Consider the following 21238-nt stretch of genomic DNA (forward strand, 5'->3'; position numbering starts at 1 on the left):
GGCTCACGGGCCCAGCCACTCCGCGGCATGTGGGATCCTCCCAGACCAGGGCACGAATCCGTGTCCCCTGCATTGGCAGGTGGACTCTCAACCACTGTGCCACCAGGGAAGCCCGAGCATACACTTTTTAATAATTATGTTCATGAGTCTGTCCCCACTCCTCATTCTTGGAGGTGTTCTTATATTTGTATCTCTTGTGCCTTGCGTGTAGTAGATGCACAGAAAATTTTGGTTAGATAAGTGGCATGTTCCTGGGGAAGAGAGTTTTCACCTGTGGTTCTGAGTAATTGGAGTGACTCACATACACTAGGGATAAAGGGGGAGGTGTCTGGTAGGATGCTGGCAGGGTCATTGCACAGCTGGTTGGAGGCCCATGCCACAAAACACCCTTGTCATTGCTGTCCTTATGCTGGTACTTTCTGGGCTAGTTACTGAAAAAAGTATTTGACAAAGAAAGACAAAAGACAGATATATTCAAATCAAATAAAAAGACCTCACTTGCCTTTGCTTAAAGTATTAATAGTAGTTGAGGTTTGGTTTCAAGAGACTTCCATTCCAGTAGTGGATTTTACCTGACTAAAGTTGATTATCTTTCTTAATCTCCACCTTTGTTAAAACAAATCGTTTTGTCTCCAGTGTCAAGAGATTAAGGGATCCTGGTTGACTTTCTGTTAACTCTGGACTAGGATTTTAGGGATAACTCTTCAGTAGTCAAAGGTGAATTAGCTGGCAGGTTGAATATTGGACCAAATACCCTCATTTAGTTTGTGACCAGTAGCCTCTTTCTGTTTCAAAATGTATTTATACGGAATTTTATTGACAACATAAGAGCTTGTATACCTTAATGTGATAATTACCGACTATTTAATTTTTTTGCCTGACAGAGTAAAATTCCATAAAATTTTGCTATTGAAAGCTTTCTGTGGCTGGCACCTGATCCCCGTGTTTAGGTTCTGAGCTCTGGGACAGGCCTCCTCTGAGGTTGGGACAGGCCTCCTCTGAGGTTGTGACAGGCCTCCTCTGAGGTTGGCACAGGGCCTGGCCCATGGTAGATGCTGAATAAATATCAACTGAGTGAGTATTAAGTGGATTCAGAGAGTACTTAAACCATAAAACCAACCACGTCCCATATTCTCCAGTTTCCCCTGAGTGAAGTGTTTACCATCTCCCCCCACCGCCCATTTCAGTAATCTGTCTTTCACATATTGGACCTTTATGCATTTATTTCTTTTTGGAAGTCATTCAGTCTCTGGAATGTTTGAGCTGGCAGTTGTGAATATTTAGGGCGGCTATAGAATGGATTTTGTGCCACCTACATATCTGCGAGTGTTTTCTCATGGTTTTTCTAAAGAAATGTTATTTGCTTAGTGGCTCTCCTAGTTTTTTTTTTTCTTTTTTCTTTTCTTTCTTTTTAAAATTTATTTTATATTTGGGTCTTTGTTGCTGCGTGCAGGCTTTCTCTAGTTGCGGCGAGTGGGGGCTACTCTTCGTTATGGGCTTCTCACTGTGGTGGCTTCTCTTGTTGCGGAGCATGGGCTCTAGGCACGTGGGCTTCAGTAGTTGTGGCACGTGGGCTCAGTAGTTGTGGCACGCAGGCTCAGTAGTTGTGGCTCGTGTGCTCTAGAGCACAGGCTCAGTAGTTGTGGTGCACGGGCTTAGTTGCTCTGTGGCATGTGGGATCTTCCCGGGCCGGGGATCGAACCCGTGTCCCCTGCATTGGCAGGTGGATTCTTAACCATTGCACCACCAGGGAAGTCCTGGTGTTTTCTTTTTAATCAAGATAATTCAAATCGTGTGCCCCAAATCCTCCCCTTTTAGCAGTGGACAGTGTTTTGCCATATTTGCTGCCCAGAATACAATGATCTATGTCGGTCTGTTAAGGCGAATATGGACAACTTTAATGTGAAAGAACTGAGGTCAATAAAAATATCTTCCATAGCCTGGAAGCCTGAGTTTTGGAGAAATGACCTATTTAATAGGTACTTAAGTTCTGTGTTATCTTAAAATTTTCTATTTGGTGTTATTTTAAATATACAACTTAATAGGTAGTGTTAAATTCTGAAAACTTATATGTTGTCTGATCTGGCTAGAAATTGAAAATATATATTTCTAAGGTAACCAAGGTCATGTCTATTTTAATTTATATTTAGTAGTAATTAAATGGAATAGGTTTGTAAGATGCATTGCTACAAACTTTATATTGTAAAAGAGGTGTATTTTCTTCTAATACATTTAACATTGACAATGGTAATATCTATCTATACATATACATACATGCATAATTTTATAATACATACCATTTTGTCATCTGACACTTTCCATTTCTGAAGAAAGTTTTTCCAAATGTGGCCTTATTCACTGGTGTTCTGGTCAATCTCATAAACACATGATTAGTTTTATTTTTTGGTTTTTGTGACACTTAAGATATGCAAAGCTGTTGGTCTTTTTTTGAGTTACTCTTAATTTATTAAGTTTATTTTTGAAACCTTCCTGGTGGTTTATGGTTTATTATTTTAGTGTGTGTGTGTGTGTGTGTGTGCACATACGTGTACACACTAAGGATGCAAAAGTAGTGTAAGACAACGTATGTGTATGTACAGCCTTTCTTTGGAATACTGCTTGAGGAATTGGAGCAGGTATGTGTTTTATTCAAACATGCTGGCATTAGCGTTTAATGATACTGCTTTCTCCTCCAAGGAAACTGACAAGGGCAGATGAAGGTCCTGTTTTCTGGAATGGACTTGTCTTCTAACTAGTGTTTTATTTCAGTTTGCTGCTGTAGTGAAGTCTTCATTCAGGTGTAGATATGTTAAGGCCACTTTGCTCTGGCTGCTGTTGGCTTTTCCTGGTTTTTAGGGGGGGTGGGGTGTGGAGTGAGAGACATGGAGCAAGTTTGATTTTGTATCAGATTAGAGGGCATGCTGTCTGTCCTGCTCCAGAGAAGAGCCCAGCCTGCCCAAAATGGGAAAGGATGCTGCTTAGATCTTTCTCTTCACTAGTAAATTGGATTAAGATGGTTCTGGAAGTCTTCCACGGGGTTATTTTGAACTTGGAGTTGCACAGTCTCCGTTGGGTTAGCTCAAGGTACTCTCAAGGGCCAGAAGGTCTTCTGATGTTGCCTCTGCTTTGGACCAGGCCTGTTTGTGCTTGGATTATTGTCACAGCCTCCTTGGCTTTCACCACGCCAACCCTGTCCAAATTTCACATCGCCGTGGGCATTGACTTGTGTAGTCACACAAGGCCCTGCACTTAGTGTAATGCTCTGCTGTTGCCATCTAGAAATTTTTAGTTTTTTTTTTTTTTTTTAAATTTTTAGTTTTTGAACAAGGAGGCTCCATATTTTCATTTTGTGCTGGGCCCTGCAAATTAAATAGTTGGTTTTAGCTGTGGGAATGGCATTTCTGGAACTACCCATTTTTCCTTTAGTCCCTCGAAGCCCATACTCCTTAACCTACCGGTCTAGCTCTCTCTCATGGCGTGGTTTTGTCAGATGTCACTAACTGAAGTTCCTCCAAGTATGCCAAGCAGCCCCATGCCTCTGCAACGTTGGGTCCTGGTGTTTCCTTCTCCCCAGTTTTCCCTCCCCGACCTCATTCATTGCTATTCATAGTTTGAAAGGCTGAGGAAATAAGACTGAGCTATGAAACCCTACATGGCCATCTCACCTAGTTAGTACTGATCACACTTTTCTATATTTCCCTTGAAAACGTTGATACCTGGCAAAGTTGAGCTATCTATGATCTTGGGGAAATGGTTCTGTAATAACTGTATAGGAAGATCACACTGATTTTTGCCAGGGGAAAAGAATTCTCTGTAATCTTCAGTGTGTTCATTCATTCGTGCAACAAAATTTTATGGAGTTATCTATACATGCCAGATTATATTCTAAGCACTGAGGATATGGCAGTGAGGAAAGTAGTATTATTTTTTCAATGAACTAATAGCAATATTCTGGTGGGGGTGGACAGAAAGTGAATTCACAAATACATCAATATACAATATGTAAAGTCTGTAGTTCTAGAAAATAATGCACAGTAGGATAAGAGAGTAGAGGGTGATAGGGGTCTGTGTTTGTGCTTGTGCTGTTTAGATAGGGTGGGAAGCCCTTTTTTTTTGGCGGTACGTGGGCCTCTCACTGTTGTGGCGTCTCCCGTCGCAGAGCACAGGCTCCGGACGCGCAGGCTCAGCGGCCATGGCTCACGGGCCCAGCCGCTCCGCGGCATGTGGGATCTTCCCGGACCGGGGCACGAACTGCATCGGCAGGCGGACTCTCAACCACTGCGCCACCAGGGAAACCCCGAGAAGCCCATTTTGAGGTGATACTTAATCAGAGATCTGGATGCAATGAGGGCTTGACCCATGTGAAATTCTGGAGGACAGAGTGTTCCTGGCAGAGGAAAGAACAAATGCAAAGGTCCTGGCGAGGGCACATGCTTATGATCTTCAGGAAAGTGCAAGGAGGCTGTTGTGTCTGGAATAGGATGGGCAATGAGGAGAGAAGTAGGAGATGGGGTCAGAGAACTAGGGCCTAATCACACAGGGCCTTGGAGACCAAGGTGAGGGCTTGACTTATACTTCCAGTGAGATGGGAAGTCATTGGAGGGTTATGATGGGCTTGCATTTTAAAAGGATCACTCTAGCTGCTGTACTTATTGCAAAGGAGCCATCTCGCATGCTACTGAGAAGTCAGGTGAGCTAAGAATTGAGAATTGGCTGTTTAGGTAATCTAATTATTTATTATTTTGGTTGACTGATATGTGGAAGACCCCGGAAGCAATCTTTTGATTTTGTAGATGGTCAATGATTGGTATGGGTAAAGGACCCACTTTGATCTTAGCTATGAGACGGCTTATCAGTCTGTTGGTTCTTTGACCAATTGTCTCCTCTTCACTATATAAAGATTTCTAAATTAGGTTTTGGAGTGTATGTAGCTGCTTCCTTCCTTTGGCTCAGCTTTCTGAGAAGCCATGCGCTCCTGTTAACCACCAGGGTGGTCCAGGGCCATCGCTGCACTTCTCTCTCCTCACAACGACATAGCCTGTTCTGCAGCATCCCCACAGCTTGCTCAAATTTGTTGACCAGTAGTTACTGTTGCACTATTATGTTTTGATCAATTGTCTTGGATATGAGAGACACTGTGGAAGTAGAATTTCAAAATCTTCATGTTCAGTTAGATATAAAAGAATGGGAAAAATCAAGACAACTGTGCTTAACCTTAGGTGACATCCCCTTATTCATGGGGAATAGGTTCCAAGGCCCCCAGTTGATGCCTGAAACTACAGAGAGTACTGAACCATATATATATATATATATATATATATATATATATATATACACACACACTATGTTTTTTCTCTATACATACATACCTAGGATAAAGGAATTTTGATAAAGTAATTTTATGGTAAAGTAATTTATAAATTAGGTAAGGTAAGAGGTTAACAACAATAATTAATAAAATAGGACAATTATAACAATATACTGTACTAAAAGTTACGTGAATGTGGTCTCAGAGTATCTTATTGTACAAATTCAATGCATTTTTCATCTTAACTAAGCCCTTATCATGCACTGTATCCATAACTTTCGCAGTTTGAGGTTCAGCAGCAAAACTGGCATGAATTTCATTTTCCTTCTTCGCAATTTCACGGATAGATTTGTTCTTACCATATACCTTAGCAGCCTCAGCATACAATGTTTTTCCTTCCTCCTTAAGTCGAACGTTTACCTTTTCACTTAAAAGAAGCACTTTACAGCTGCTCTTTAGCACATCCAAATGGCCAGCATCACTACTCTTGCACTTTGTGTCATTATTATGTAAAATATGGTCACTTGAAGGTACTGAGACAGTTGATCTGATAACCAAGACAGCTACTAAGTGACTAACAGGTGGGATACTCAGGACCAAGGGATGATTCACATCCCAGGCTGGACGGAGTAGGATGGCAAGAGATTTCATTATGCTACTCAGAACGGCACCCGATTTAAAACTTACAAGTTGCTTATTTCTGGAATTTTCCATTTAATATTTTCAGACCGTGGTTGACCTTGGGTAACTGAATCCAAGAAAACTGCGGATAATGGGGGACTCCATTACTGAGGAGGCGGGAAACACTAGGTTAAGAGCAGAGTGGGAGGGGAATGTTGAGTTTGGACAGGATAAGTGTCAGAGGTATCAGTGGAAGCCACTTAGGAGAGTCAGGAGATAATCAGAGGCCTTAGACGTATCATTTTTGATACTGTTCTCCATTAAATTACTGAATTCAGATATATCCTAATACCATAAATCCTCCATCTGAAGGGACCTAAAACATGAATTAAGCCCAATCCCCAATCCAGTTTTCAAAATCTCTCTATACCATCCCTTCCTGGGCAGTCTCTATTCAAAAATTTCCTTAGGCAACTTTTCCTGTCCATTTATAATTCCTACTACTAGTCCTAATTCTAAGCTCTGAGGATTAAATAAATTAATGCCTTTTCCATGTGCCAAGTATCAGGTTATGGGTAAATTGTCATGGCCTTCTCTGGTTCTTCTCTTTTCCAAGCAAGACAATTCCTGTTCATTACTGTTTCCTCATGGGATATTTGGAGCCAGTTCACGTCTTGGTCTCTCACCTTGGAAGATGTGTATTTGTTGTTTATATGTACCTTAAAGTTTGGTGGATGGGACTAAAAACAGGGCCCTGGGGCTGGCCTGACCATTGCAGAGTAAACACCAAGCTTGTCAGTTACTCTGAGCGTTCTGTCTGACAGTGATTTTTCAGATATAAAACATATATACCTTACAGGTATTACCGAAGAGAACTGAAAGCATGCATTCACACAAAAACTTGTACACTGCAGCATTATTCAAAATATCCAAAGAGTGACAAAAAATATATGTCCATACAATGGAATCATAATATTCAGCCATGAAAATGAATGAAGTACTGTAGGTGGTACGACATGGATGCATCTTGAAAACATTATGCTAAGTAAAGGAACCAGACACAAAAAACCACATAGTGTGCTTCCATTTATGTGAAATGTGCAGAGTAGGCAAATCTATAGACAAAAAGTGGATTAGTAGAAGCCAGGGCCTAAAGGGAGGAGGAAATGGGGAGTGACTGCTAATAGGTACAAGGTTTCTTTCTGGGGTCATATAAATGTTCTGAAATTAGGTAGTGGTGATGGTTACACAGCACTGAGGAAGCATTAAAAAACCACTGAATTGTACACTTTAAGACGGTGAATGTTGTGGTGTGTGAATTATATCTCAGTAAAGCTGTCATTCAAAAATATGGGTATTACCTCCTGTCTAAAGTTGAGGATCTTAGGAATCAATGAAATAACACGTATAAGTGCCTGGGATAATATGTACTCTCAGTTAAGATTGTTATTGTTGCGCTTAAGGAAAGTAATACTGCTTAGAGATCAGTAACTGCAACTTTTAGTCACTGTTACATTTGTCGAATATTACCTGTTAAATCGTATGCAGTCAACACATCCTTGTTGAATGAATGTGTTTTGTTCACATTCATGTTTAGCCACATACATGTTCTGTTTCTTGCACGTTACCGGATCCACATCATTGGGCCTAATTTTGAGATCCTTGTCCAGTGATGGGAACTCTTCACAGCCCACGTTTCAGTGTTCAAGTCAGAGTTGGGAGTATAGGCTCAGTCTGGGGAAGGAAGGGCTCTGCCTTAAATTCTAGGTGAAGGTGGAGGCTAAATGATTCTTGAGCTTTCTAACCTAGTAATATAATTCTGCTATATGTTTTTATAAGAACTTAATTGGCCTGTCAAGAATGTGTTTCTTAATGGTTCATTATCAGATCCCTGGAGAGCAGAGGACTTCATCTTGGTTAAAAAAAGAAATTTAGTTCCTAGAAATTTAGCAGATTTAAACTGCTAATTTGTTCTGAACCCAACTTACAATTTCCACATATAAGAAATTGTTATTTTAAATTATGATATGAGCATTTTTTTCTTTGAAAAAAATTTTTAAATTCACATCTTTTTATGAACTTGGCATTCCACTAATAACACTGCGTTGCTTCTACAACTGCGTCAGCAAGGTGCCATCTGCTTATCCTGAGGCTCGTGAAAAGAAATAAACCGGTTGATGTTTGTGTCATCCAGCATTCTTTCTAGAAGAGCAGTGGAAAATTTTTCCTTTGGTCTCTAAGGAGTGGTTGTGCCTCTCAGCTTCCCCGTGCCATCAGGGAGGAATGAGAAAGAAGGCAAAACTGTCAGAAAAGAGTTTGTAAGTTTTTTTTTTTTTTTTGAAGCTTCTTTTTTGAGAGTGTCTTTTTCCTGTCTTTAATAGAAGTTGGTGATATGGCAAAGCAGTACATAGAGAAAAGTCTTTTGGTTCCAGATCACGTGATCACACGCCTCATGCTGTCAGAGCTGGAGAACAGGCGCGGCCAGCACTGGCTACTGGATGGTGAGTTGAACGTGTGGGTCCGCTGGACCTCTGCCAATAGTGGGTCATTGTCTCCTTGCACACTCCCGTATTTCTTACAGGTTGCAAAATGCCCTTTTCCCCTAAACGTTCAGTCATCTATTTAGACATATTCCAGTTTGGCAACGTGATAGAAACCTCCCGTGGTGAAACCTTTTAATTACTCTGTCTGCAGACCACCATCCCTAGAGCCGTCAGCTTGAAGCAAACCTTCACCGAATTCCTGTTATTGTTCCAGTTTTGATCGTGCCTTTGTTTCCATGACTGAGTTGTCATAAGTATGACTCATCTTAAATCAGAGGTTCTTTCATTCAAAATAGGCCACATAAATTAAAAGCATTAGTTATCATTTTTTACCTGTCAGATTAAAAAAGATAGAAAATCTGAAAACCATAAGAGTATAGGAAGTAAGTATTCTTGAGAGGATAAAATGGGCAACCTTTGGAGGGCAGTTTAGCAGTCTTTATATTTTTTGATTCAGCAATTCCCTGCTTGATTTCTTGCCTAAAGATGTATGTTAAAGGATGTTTGTTTTCAGTGTTATTTGTAAATAGCAAGACACTGGTAACAACCTATCAGTCTATCATAGGGTTGCCTTAAGTTTTGGTATGTCCATTAACCAAATAATCTGTACCTCTGTGTTGATATGGATAGAGCTCTAAGGTAAACTGCTGAGTGAAAAAAGCTAGTTGCAGTATAGTTAATATCATATACTATTATCTCCGTAAAAATGGAGTGACAGTATAATATTGCTATATATACTTACAAACACATACATAAGCTGTCTTTGGAAGGTTATAAAAAACTGATACTAGTGGTTGGCTCTGGGTAAAGATTAGGGTTGGGAGAGAGATTTACCTTTCACTGTATATACCCATTCCTATTGTTTGATTTTTAATATTTAAATGATACATAGGCCTGATTTTTTAAAAAAAACTCAGACAAATATCATGTGATACCACTTATATGTAGGACTAAAAAAATGATACAAAATCAACTTATTTACAAAACAGAAATAGACCCGCAGACATAGAAAACAAACTTACGGTTACCAAAGGGGATAGCAGTGGGGGGGGAGATAAATTAGGAGTTTGGGATTAACATATACACACTACTATATGTAAAATACGTAAACAACGTGGACCTACTGTATAGCACAGAGAACTATATTCAATATCCTGTATTAACCTATAATGGAAAAGAATATGAAAAAGTGTATATATTCAGTTATACATATAACTGAATCACTTTGCTGTATACTTGAAACTAACACAACATTGTAAATTAACTATACTTCAATTTTATAAAAATGGTTAAAAAAAACTCAGTCACTCCTATGATACTTAACCCAGGAAGATGCATACAGATGCTCACACACACAATACTGCACAGTTTTGTACTCGAGGAAGCTGGAATTAAGAATCATCTACTTTTAAGTTTTACCAGTATAAATCTTTTCATTTTTTAAAGGGAAAAAATGGACTGGATGGATTATTTGTCTTACTCTTTAATAGCAGGATTCCTTGGCAATGAAGATAAGAACTTGATGAATATACTGCTTTCTAGGTACAGAAAGGGTAGTGAGATTTACACATAAGAAACTTCTTTCCATTGCAGAGTAGTTTTCCTTCAGTTCACACAATGCACTTTTTCTTATCTCAGCAAGTTGCGACAGCTGCAACTTTGATGTTTGCCAGCCACAGAGAAGCCAGAGTGAATTGTCCTCCATTTTAACTATCAGATTGCCTGTATTTCTCCTAAAGTCTGGAGCCGTAAATCTCCATAATGACCAACTTGTGGTAGAGTATTTATTCTGGATTGGTGTTTCTCAAAGTGTATAGGTGCAGTGTTAGTAATGGCTAGACCAAAAAAACAGACTTTGTAGTTAAATGTGTTTAGAAAATGTCAATTTAGGGCTTCCCTGGTGGCGCAGTGGTTGAGAGTCCGCCTGCTGATGCAGGGGACACGGGTTCGTGCCCCGGTCCGGGAAGATCCCACATGCCGCGGGGCGGCTGGGCCCGTGAGCCATGGCCACTGAGCCTGTGCGTCCGGAGCCTGTGCTCTGCAACGGGAGAGGCCATGACAGTGAGAGACCCGCGTACCGCCAAAAAAAAGAAAAGAAAAGAAAAAAGAAAATGTCAATTTAAATGTTAAATGTTGCTTGAATTTACTGAGCACTTACTGTATGCCAAGTATTGTTCTGAACATTTGATATTTATTATCTCATTCAATTCCTACAATAACCATATCAAGGTAGAGACTGTTATTTCCATTTATTGATGAGAAAACAGAAGCAAAGGAAGGTTCACTTGCCTATCCAAAGTTAGTAAGTCCAAAGTTAACCAATTTCTTAGGACTTTAATATGATAATGTGATTTAACTCTTCATAGAAGGAAATGTCACAAGGCGTTCTGAATGTATATGACCATAGAATCTCCTACCCTACCTATAACCTCTGGGATTTGTTCTATGGTCCATTCTTTGTGAACTATACTATTCAACATTTATTCTTCACTTTGGAGGTGTTCTGAAAAGTTGACTATAGAGTAGATCATATCTTTCTAGAATGCCTTCCATTTAAAAAAATCAGGACCTATGTTCTCATGGGGCTGGAGGGAACCAAGAGACTGAACTGAAAACTTTTGTCAAGAGAAAGGCTATAATGGCCCGTGGGAGGCATGTGTTTATCAGGCGGTAATGAATAAAGCTCCTACTGTGTGTCAGGCACTATCAGGTGCTGTTGATAAAATGACAAGACACTTTCTGTATTCTTACGGGACTTATATTACAGTAGGGGAGTCAGGTGTGTAAAAAATTGACGGTATAATAAAATCATATACATGTGGTACACTGAAGACACAAAGGAGAAAGTTGTCGGTTCTATTGGTGGGAGGCAGGAGTGGAACAACTTTATGGAAAAAGAGATGAATAGAGAGATGTCCTGCAGGTTGAATAATGGGGGCTGGGAAGAAGGATTTTTTTCAGCAGAGGCGCAATGTGAACTGGGTAAGAGAGGAATGACTTAGCCTAGTGTTTTCCTGGGCCTGCAAACAGAGAGACAGGGGAAATCCTGGGGTGATGGACTTTGATTCTATGCAGAGATGGTGGAACTGGAAATTTTTGGTTACAGGGACCACCGAAGAGTTAAAAAGGGGAATAACATAATCGGATGTATTTGTGTTTCAGAAAGACTATTCTGTTAGCAGCAGAGCTATTAGATGCTGGGGTAGGGGAGGAGGTGGTGACTAGAAGCTGAGTAAGAGATTGTTGGCACAATTGGGCCAAGAGATGCTGAAGGCCTGAATTTAAGCACCAGCAGTGAGATGGCGAGGAGGCACCATTCCTGAAAGACTGCATTGAGGAGGAAGAATCAACAGGAGTGTGACTGATGTTAGGCACTGTAGCCCTGGGGTTTTCTTTGATCGCCTTCCCAGCTTTTGGAGTTTCTTGGCTGTCATCACCTTCCCTACACTTCTCCAGCTATGTTAATTTCTCCAGACTCTGAATATTTAACTCAAAAAAGTTAGTCTCCCACTACTTCTTCTTATGTGGGTGTTTGCCGGGACTGATAAACTTTAGCTCTGCCACCACCTAACAGTAATTTCTCTAGTTTAAATTCTTTAACTGTAAGGCTTCTCACCTTATAAAATAAACTTGTGTAGTTTTAAGTAAACTTAACTGTTTTAAAAAAGGATCATCTATGTTAAACTCCTTTGGGAAGGTGGTTAGTATAATAACCACTGATCCCAGTTAGAACCAGACTACCCCCTTTGAATCCCAGCTCTGCCATTGTCAGTGCCCTTGGGCAAGTTACCTGTAGGTCTCTGCGTTGTTTTCCTCATGGAAAACAGAGATTACAAAAAGGATGAAGTAAGTGAATGTCCAGAAAGTGCTTATATTTGCCATATAGTAAGTGCTGTATGAGATTTTGTGATTTGTTGTACATAAGGTACAGGTCATGAATTTTTGTTTTTAGGTTACTACATGAAGTGTTAAGTTCAAAAATAGTTTAAAAAATATTCAGCCATGTGAAGTTGGAAAAGTCAGCTTCAGTTGTGAAATGTTTTATGTATCTTTTCACTGCTTTGTTTTGCTATAACTTCCTCTCGGTGAGTAACTGAAGTTCTTTTACCTCATAGGCCTGTTTTTAGTAAAGGACGTCAGTCTCCTAACTGATTTAGTTTGTATCTTTCTAAACACATCTGGTCATGGTTTCGGTTGTGATTTTTCTTTAAAGCTCTGGAATAAATCCATTTGGCAAAGTGAGGACCATCAAGAATGCTAAGTTCTGTGTTCAGTTTGAAATTCCTTATGTTCCAGGGCACATGTTCTGCGGAGGACGTGCCTATGGAGTGTGCTAAAGGTGATTGCATGTGAAAAGGTCAAGAAAAGAATTCTGGATGATAGATGACTCATCGTCTTGGTCCATATGGCTGTAAACGGGCATCCTGCAAATGGTGGGTGGAAACACGTAGCATGGATGCAAACCAAGGGGACGCCAGGGGTGGCAGTGGTTGGGCTTGGTGAGTGCTCTGTGGTTTGGTCAGCTATGTCCTTGCTAAAACCAGTTCAGCACCGCCTTGCCTTCACAGTGTGCTTTTTAGTTGGATAAGAAACACTCTTTTATGTGTTAATATGTGTATATAAGTGTGGTTTTTCCCCTCTTTTTTCTTTCTTTAATTTCTTCAGACGTTTAATGTGTGAGAGCGGTTTTCTGAAAATAATTTTAATTTTTAAGACAAATATTCAACCAGAGGAATGTCATGCACAAGCCTTCTAATTTTGCTATGATGGTTTTGGTTTTTTTTTTGTTTTTTAAAGAGGGTGTTTACTGCTTACTAGGTGATTTTAAGGTGAAGTAACTAGGGAACAATAACCAGCTCTTATGAATAACCAGCTCAAATACAAATTCTTCACTTTTTAAAAAGCAGCTGGCCGTGAGATGGGGCCCGTAGGGAGGTGTGTTAGGTAGTAGATTTTTTTGTTTGCTTCTAAACTTGGTTGCCGAAACCTGTGCATTTAAACAGTAACCTGCAAGTTCTCAGGCTCAGTCCCAATTTATCTCAAGATGTAACAGAATTGTCTGCCAGGTGACTTTAGGTGTCATCTAAATATTTAAATTTGTTGTCAAAGTTCGGTTTGACAGAAAGCAATCTTACATTTTGGAATTATAAGTGGAATATAATTTAAGCCTTTTCATTGGAGATAAAGATAACTTTACAAGGAGAGTCATCATTCAGTTCATGGTTGTGTATTCCATTTGATTCATTCTGAGCACTAGCTGGTGCTTTCTGTGGGTAATTCTGGGATTGATTGATTGATTTATTTATTTTTAGCACAAGTCAGAGCCACTTCAGTGTGTGCCGTGTTTGTATGTGTTTGTTTTCCCTGAGAGTTGAATGATCTCAGACCTAAGATATTCCGGGATACGTGCTCATTCAGAGCCCTTGGTATCCAAGTAAAAGGTGGATGCTGGGAAACCAGACTACAGATGGTGGAGCTACAGTATCTTGTCCTGATTTTGCAAATGTGTTTTACCATACTGGACTGTACATAACTGCTCTGACCTTATCCCCTTCCTATTTTTCTTTCTGAATCAGACCTCTGAATGGTTTTACATCCCACTGGGCAACATATGCCTACAGAAAAAAAAGCTGACAATCCCGTGTCTTTTGAATCACATCTTTTAAGAAATGCCAAGGGCAATTTTTTTCTGTTGCCCTTCTGAATGTAGGGTATGTTTCAAAAATAAAATGTACAATAGGTTTGTTTGGAAGGTCACTGAAGATATTCTCTTTGGAAAAACAGAATCAGGCTTTCTTCTCGTGTGTGTGTGTGTGTGTGTGTGTGTGTGTGTGTGTGTGCGTGCACGTGTGTGTGCATTTAAGAGGGTGATAGATTATTTTACTCATTTACCTTCAGATGTGTTTTTTTTTTTATTGAAGTGTAGTTGATTTACAATCTCAGCTGTACAGTAATGTGACTCAGTTATACACATATAGACATTCTCTTTTTTATATTCTTTTCCATTATGGTTTATCACAGGGTATTTAATTTAGTTCTCTGTTATACAGTAAGAGTACCTTCAGATGTTTAGTCCTGAAAAATATTGTCAGATAACATTTGTATCTTCGATCACTGTTAAGGCAATATGTATACTGTCATACCTTGAACAGAAGGTTTGAAGCAATTGGAGTGACTGCTAAAGAATGGAGAGTCATAGACTTGATGGAACTTTATTGGGTACAGTGGCAGTGTTCATGCCTGCTAAGCATGGACTGAACAATTGTAATCTTTGGTGCCTCACCAGGCTCATCCTTCTTGACGCGCTCATATGTATAGGAATGAATATGAAAATGAAAAACATATGTATATGTACAGACACCAATACAGATATTAGAACTTAGCATTTCAATAATAAACTGCTGAGAAATTTAACAAAATTCAACAGAATGTTAAGTCTTTGTGAGGGTCATCTTTGGTTTAAATCACAGTATAAGAACTTTTTTTTTTAGACTTTTTATTGTATATTGGAGTATAGTTGATTAACAATATGTTAGTTTCAGGTGTACAGCAAAGTGATTCAGTTATACATATACATGTATCTATTCTTTTTCAAATTCTTTTCCCATTTAGGTGATTATATGATATTGAGCAGAGTTCCTTGTGCTGTACAGTAGGTTCTTGTTGGTTATCCATTTAAAATACAGCAGTGTGTAGCCACAGCAATCAGAGAAGAAAAGGAAATAAAAGGAATCCATATTGGAAAAGAAGAAGTAAAGCTGTCACTGTTTGCAGATGACATGATACTATACATAGAGAATCCTAAAGATGCTACCAGAAAACTACTAGAGCTAATCAATGAATTTGGTAAAGTAGCAGGATACAAAATTAATGCACAGAAATCTCTGGCATTCTTATACACTAATAATGAAAAATCTGAAAGTGAAATCAAGAAAACACTCCCATTTACCATTGCAACAAAAAGAATAAAATATCTAGGAATAAACCTACCTAAGGAGACAAAAGACCTGTATGCAGAAAATTATAAGACACTGATGAAAGAAATTAAAGCTGATACAAATAGATGGAGAGATATACCATGTTCTTGGATTGGAAGAATCAACATTGTGAAAATGACTCTACTACCCAAAGCAATCTACAGATTCAATGCAATGCCTACCAAACTACCACTGGCATTTTTCACAGAACTAGAACAAAAAATTTCACAATTTGTATGGAAACACAAAAGACCCCGCATAGCCAAAGCAATCTTGAGAACGAAAAACGGAGCTCTGACTTCAGACTATACTACAAAGCTACACTAATCAAGCCATTATGGTACTGGCACAAAAACAGAAAGATAGATCAATGGAACAGGATAGAAAGCCCAGAGATAAACCCACGGACATATGGTCACCTTATCTTTGATAAAGGAGGCAGGAATGTACAGTGGAGAAAGGACAGCCTCTTCAATAAATGGTGCTGGGAAAACTGGACAGGTACATGTAAAAGTATGAGATTAGAACACTCCCTAACACCATACACAAAAATAAGCTCAAAATGGATTAAAGACCTAAATATAAGGCCAGAAACTATCAAACTCTTAGAGGAAAATATAGGCAGAACACTCTATGACATAAATCACAGCAAGATCTTTTTTGATCCACCTCCTAGAGAAATAGACATAAAAACAAAAATACACAAATGGGACCTAATGAAACTTCAAAGCTTTTGCACAGCAAAGGAAACCATAAACAAGACGAAAAGATAGCCCTCAGAATGGGAGAAAATATTTTCAAATGAAGCAACTGACAAAGGATTAATCTCCAAAATTTATAAGCAGCTCATGCAGTTCAATAACAAAAAAACAACCCAATCCAAAACTGGGCAGAAGACCTAAATAGACATTTCTCCAAAGAAGATATACAGACTGCCAACAAACACATGAGAGAATGCTCAACATCATTAATCATTAGAGAAATGCAAATCAAAACTACAATGAGATATCATCTCACACCAGTCAGAATGGCCATCATCAAAAAATCTAGAAACAATAAATGCTGGAGAGGGTGTGGAGAAAAGGGAACACTCTTGCACTGCTGGTGGGAATGTGAATTGGTACAGCCACTATGGAGAACAGTATGGAGGTTCCTTAAAAAACTACAAATAGAACTACCATATGACCCAGCAATCCCACTACTGGGCATATACCCTGAGCAAAGCATGATTCAGAATGAGTCATGTACCAAAATGTTCACTGCAGCTCTATTTACAGTAGCCCGGAGATGGAAACAACCGAAGTGTCCATCATCGGATGAATGGATAAAGAAGATGTGGCACATATATACAATGGAATATTACTCAGCCATAGAAAGAAATGAAATTGAGCTATTTGTAATGAGGTGGATAGACCTAGAGTCTGTCATACAGAGTGAAGTAAGTCAGAAAGAGAAAGACAAATACCGTATGCTAACACATATATATGGAATTTAAGAAAAAAAATGTCATGAAGAACCTAGGGGTAAGACAGGAATAAAGACACAGACCTACTAGAGAATGGACTTGAGGATATGGGGAGGGGGAAGGGTAAGATGTGACAAAGCGAGAGAGAGGCATGGACATATATACACTACCAAATGTAAGGTAGATAGCTAGTGGGAAGCAGCCACATAGCACAGGGAGATCAGCTCGGTGATTTGTGACTGCCTGGAGGGGTGGGATAGGGAGGGTGGGAGGGAGGGAGATGCAAGAGGAAAGAGGTATGGGAACATATGTATATGTATAACTGATTCACTTTGTTAAAAGGAGAAACTAACACACCATTGTAAAGCAATTATACTCCAATAAAGATGTAAAAAAATAAAATAAAATAAAATATAGCAGTGTGTACATGTCAATCCCAAACTCCCTAAATACCCCCACCTCCAGAACCCTTCCCCCCAGTAACCATAAGTTCAGAGAACTTGGTTTTTATTCCATGACTCTTCCTTTGTTCAGTGTCCTTGGTGTCTTAATGAGCTTAGAGTATGTGACTGAGAAACATGGTAAAACTCTGGATCTCTTCTTAATTTTGTTGGATTCTCTCCTGAGACCCTGTCCCTGTGTCCATTTCTTCTGGACACAGGTGGGTTTCTTCTGATTGATCTGACTGCTACCCCAGGATCAGGAACAATCTTAATATAGTAGACAATCCTGACTTTGTTTAATTCGGTTTGTGTTTTCAGGGAATGACTAGATTTTAACATGCGAGCACTAAGGGCCATATGGGAACCATATGTATACAGATATTTGAACACATCCTAGAAAAACTTGGTTCAGAGCTCAAAAAACAAATTGAGTATACATGATTTGTGTATCCCATCGATCCATCGGAAGAGGGAGTAGCACACTTCCCGACCTCATAGCCCAGGAGGAGCAAACGCTGCATTAAACAATCATAGTGTAGGATCTTGGGAGCACCAGTGAAGGGGGTGAGAGGGGAGAGGTAGCACAGAGGAGAAAGTGACTGGCCCTCTCTTGGGGGCGAGGGAGGCAGCTATTAGGAAGGTTCCTGGGAGAAGGTGACACCAAGAGCAAAATTTGGGAAGGGGGAATAAAGCACATTCTAGATGGAGGAAACATCATGTACAAAAGGTACAGAGGCATGAGAAAAGAATCTAAAAAAGAGTGGATATATGTCTATGTATAACTGATTCACTTTGCTGTACAGCAGAAACTAACACATTGTAAATCAACTATACTCCAATAGAAATTAATTTAAAAAAAAAAAGGTATAGAGGCATGAAACAACAAGGTGTGTTCTGGAAACCACAAGTAGTTGGATAGTCCTAGAGCTGAAAGTATGAGCAGATGAGGCTGGAAAAGTGGATGGGGCCAAAAGTTAAATACTTCTTGAAATTCAAAAACAGGGAGTTAAGTGTCAAAGTTAATATTATAAATGAGGTGGAAGGAAGTTAAAAATAAAATTTAAAACTGAGTTTGAAAGAGTGAATAATTTATATTTTAACTTTCCTTTCAACTAACATTTAAAAGTTTACTAAATTTTAAAAAAATTTTAAATTCAGACATACTTTAGGTATTAAAGCATGGTTTCCCTGTAGTTGGACCTGTCGTGTCGTACACTTTCAGATGCACTTAGCTCATTTGCTAATGCTGCTTACTTAGAAGTCTGTAAAGTGAGGCACAGGATGAAACTAATTTTAGATGTTAGGAGAGGCTGCTTCCCTAATTTAGGAAGCAGGTATCTTGGGAATTGGATGAACTAAGACAATTCATTGCAAAACTACATCCAAAGCTTATGAGGTATACTTTGCTGGTTTAATAATAAAACAATTATTGTACACTTACTATGCACAAAGTTCCATACTAAGAAAACAGTTATGTGGTGGAAAAAGCATGGACTTAGGAGTCAGGCCTTATTAGCTTGTAGTCTTTAGCAAGCGAATTTACCTTTCCTGGTTTCTTTTTTTCTCATCTGTAAAATAGGAGTATGTATGTCATAGGTTTGCAAGGATTGGCTAACAAATGTAAAACTTGTAGTGGAGTTCTGGAACACAGTAGCTGGTCAGGTGTTAGATGTCTGTTCTTATTTTCAGTGTAAAGAAAATTTAATTGATAATTATTATTAATGTAAATAGACACTGATATAGATGTTAGAACTTAACATTTCAATAATAAACTGTTGAGAAACTTAACAAAAATATTGCCATTCTAATAAATAAGGATCATCACTTTTACCCCTCACTAAGTAACCTTGGCTTACGTAAAGCCTAAGTAAATAAAATCAGTCATCTTCCATTAAACCTTACCTAGTAAATGTAAAACAAAACAGGATAAAACTCTCTTGATTTTCCTATTACTAATACGAAAACTCTGATTTTGGAAAGAAGAACAAGTTGATTAGGGTTAAAAGTAGAAGGTGATGTGGAAAAATGCAGACAATTTATTTTATTTTTGGGCTGCGCTGTGCGGCTTGTGGGATCTTAGTTCCCCAACCAGGGAATGAACCCAGGCCCTCGGCAGTGAAAGTGCCAAGTCCTAACCACTGGACTGCCAGGGAATCCCACAGACGATTTAACTTCACCTTTTTTATACTGTTCTTATAGAAATTATACATGATCACTATAAAACACTCAGGCCATATGGAAAAATGCAAAGAAAGGCAACAAATTGCCTAAAATCCTACTAGCCAGAAATAACCAGGGTTAACAATTGCAAACCATCATTGTAGATACCTCTCCATGCACATATGCAGATAAAAATCTGTAAGAATGGTATCATCCTTTACATTCTTTAAAAAAGGCAATTAATTTTTCTCAAATTTAATATAGCAAAAGCTAAAGTGAACCCTAAGGAATTATCACTGAGTTTCAGATAAAACTTTCTTCATCACCAGGGATATTAATTCCTATGGGAGCCCCTTAAGAAGATGAAAGATGGGACTTACCTGGTGGCACAGTGGTTAAGAATCCACCTACCAACGCAGGGGACACGGGTTCGAGCCCTGGTCTGGGAAGATCCCATATGCCGCGGAGCAACCAAGCCTGTGCGCCACAACTACTGAGCCTGCGTTCTAGAGCACACAAGCCACAACTACTGAGCCTGCAAGCCACAACTACTAAAGCCCGCGTGCCTAGAGCCCGTGCTCTGCAACAGAAGAAGCCACTGCAATGGGAAGTCCGTGCACCCGCAGCAAAGAGTAGCCCCCGCTCACCGCCCACGTGCAGCAACAAAGACCCAACGCAGCCAAAAATAAATAAAATAAAATAAATAAATTTATTTTAAAAAATGTGAAAGACATTAGGAGGTGACAAATCTGTTTTTTTTTTAGTCTCACATTTCAAATTTAGAGAATATACTTATACTTCCTCCCATCTCCTCTCCCCTTCCTTCCAATTGTTTTAGCTTTTATTGTTAAAATTTATTATAAATTTCTCTGTAACTTTAGTTTCCCATTTTTTTGGTCTTACAGTTAAGAAATATTAATGAATTCTGTGCACTCATTTTTTTCCCCACTACCACTTCTGTTAATTTTATTTTAATTAATCTTAGTTATGTCCCTGAATATACCAGAAACCATTGAATAGTATACTTTAAATGAGTGGCTTGTATGGTATATGATTTATATATGAGTAAGGCTGCCCTACTTTTTAAAAAAATTTATTGTATTGAAGTATAGTTGATTTACAATGTTGTGTTAATTTCTGCTGTACAGCAAAGTGATTCAGTTATACATACATGTATATATATACATACATACATACATACACATTCTCTTATTTTATTTTTTTAATTTTTAAATGTTTATTTATTTTGGCTGCACTGGGTCTTAGTTGTGGCACGCGGGATCTTCGCTGCAGCGCGTAGGATCTTTTAGTTGTGGCATTCGGACTTCTTAGTTGCGGCATGTGGGACATAGTTCCCCGACCAGGGATCAAACCCGGGGCCCCTGCATTGGGAGCATGGAGTCTCACCCACTGGACCACCAGGGAAGTCCCCTGTGCTTTTAAATGGTTGGGAAAAAATAGTATTTCGTGACATGGGAAAATGCCCTGAAATTCACACTTCGGCCTCCCTGAACAAAGCATTCCTGCCACACAGCCACGCTGTTGGTGCGAGGCCTGGGGCTGCTTTTTCACCCCCATGGCAGAGGTGAGCACTGCCACAGAGACCACAAGGCTCACAAAATTGAAACAGTCACTATCCAGTCCGCCGACCTGTGTCCTAGGACACACATGGAGAGTCTGGAGGTGGGGAGCCCATCAACCCATTGTCGGCTGCTTGTGTG

The 21238-nt window shown here is 39.3% G+C and overlaps 1 protein-coding gene across 3 annotated transcripts in view; it reads left to right on the forward strand.

The window, feature by feature from the left end:
- AK4 (adenylate kinase 4) overlaps window positions 1-21238 on the forward strand; it is a 77096-nt gene that overhangs the window by 27052 nt on the left and 28806 nt on the right. For 2 of the 3 annotated variants that reach the window (XM_032650398.1, XM_032650388.1), the window contains exon 3: window positions 8311-8430. The exons of the other annotated variant lie outside the window; for it this stretch is intronic. In XM_032650398.1, coding sequence (XP_032506289.1) covers window positions 8311-8430 — 120 coding nt within the window. The remainder of the gene's footprint in view (window positions 1-8310; window positions 8431-21238) is intronic. 3 annotated transcript variants of the gene reach the window in all.

This window comes from Phocoena sinus, chromosome 1 (assembly GCF_008692025.1).
Source record: "Phocoena sinus isolate mPhoSin1 chromosome 1, mPhoSin1.pri, whole genome shotgun sequence".
NCBI lineage: Eukaryota > Metazoa > Chordata > Mammalia > Artiodactyla > Phocoenidae > Phocoena > Phocoena sinus.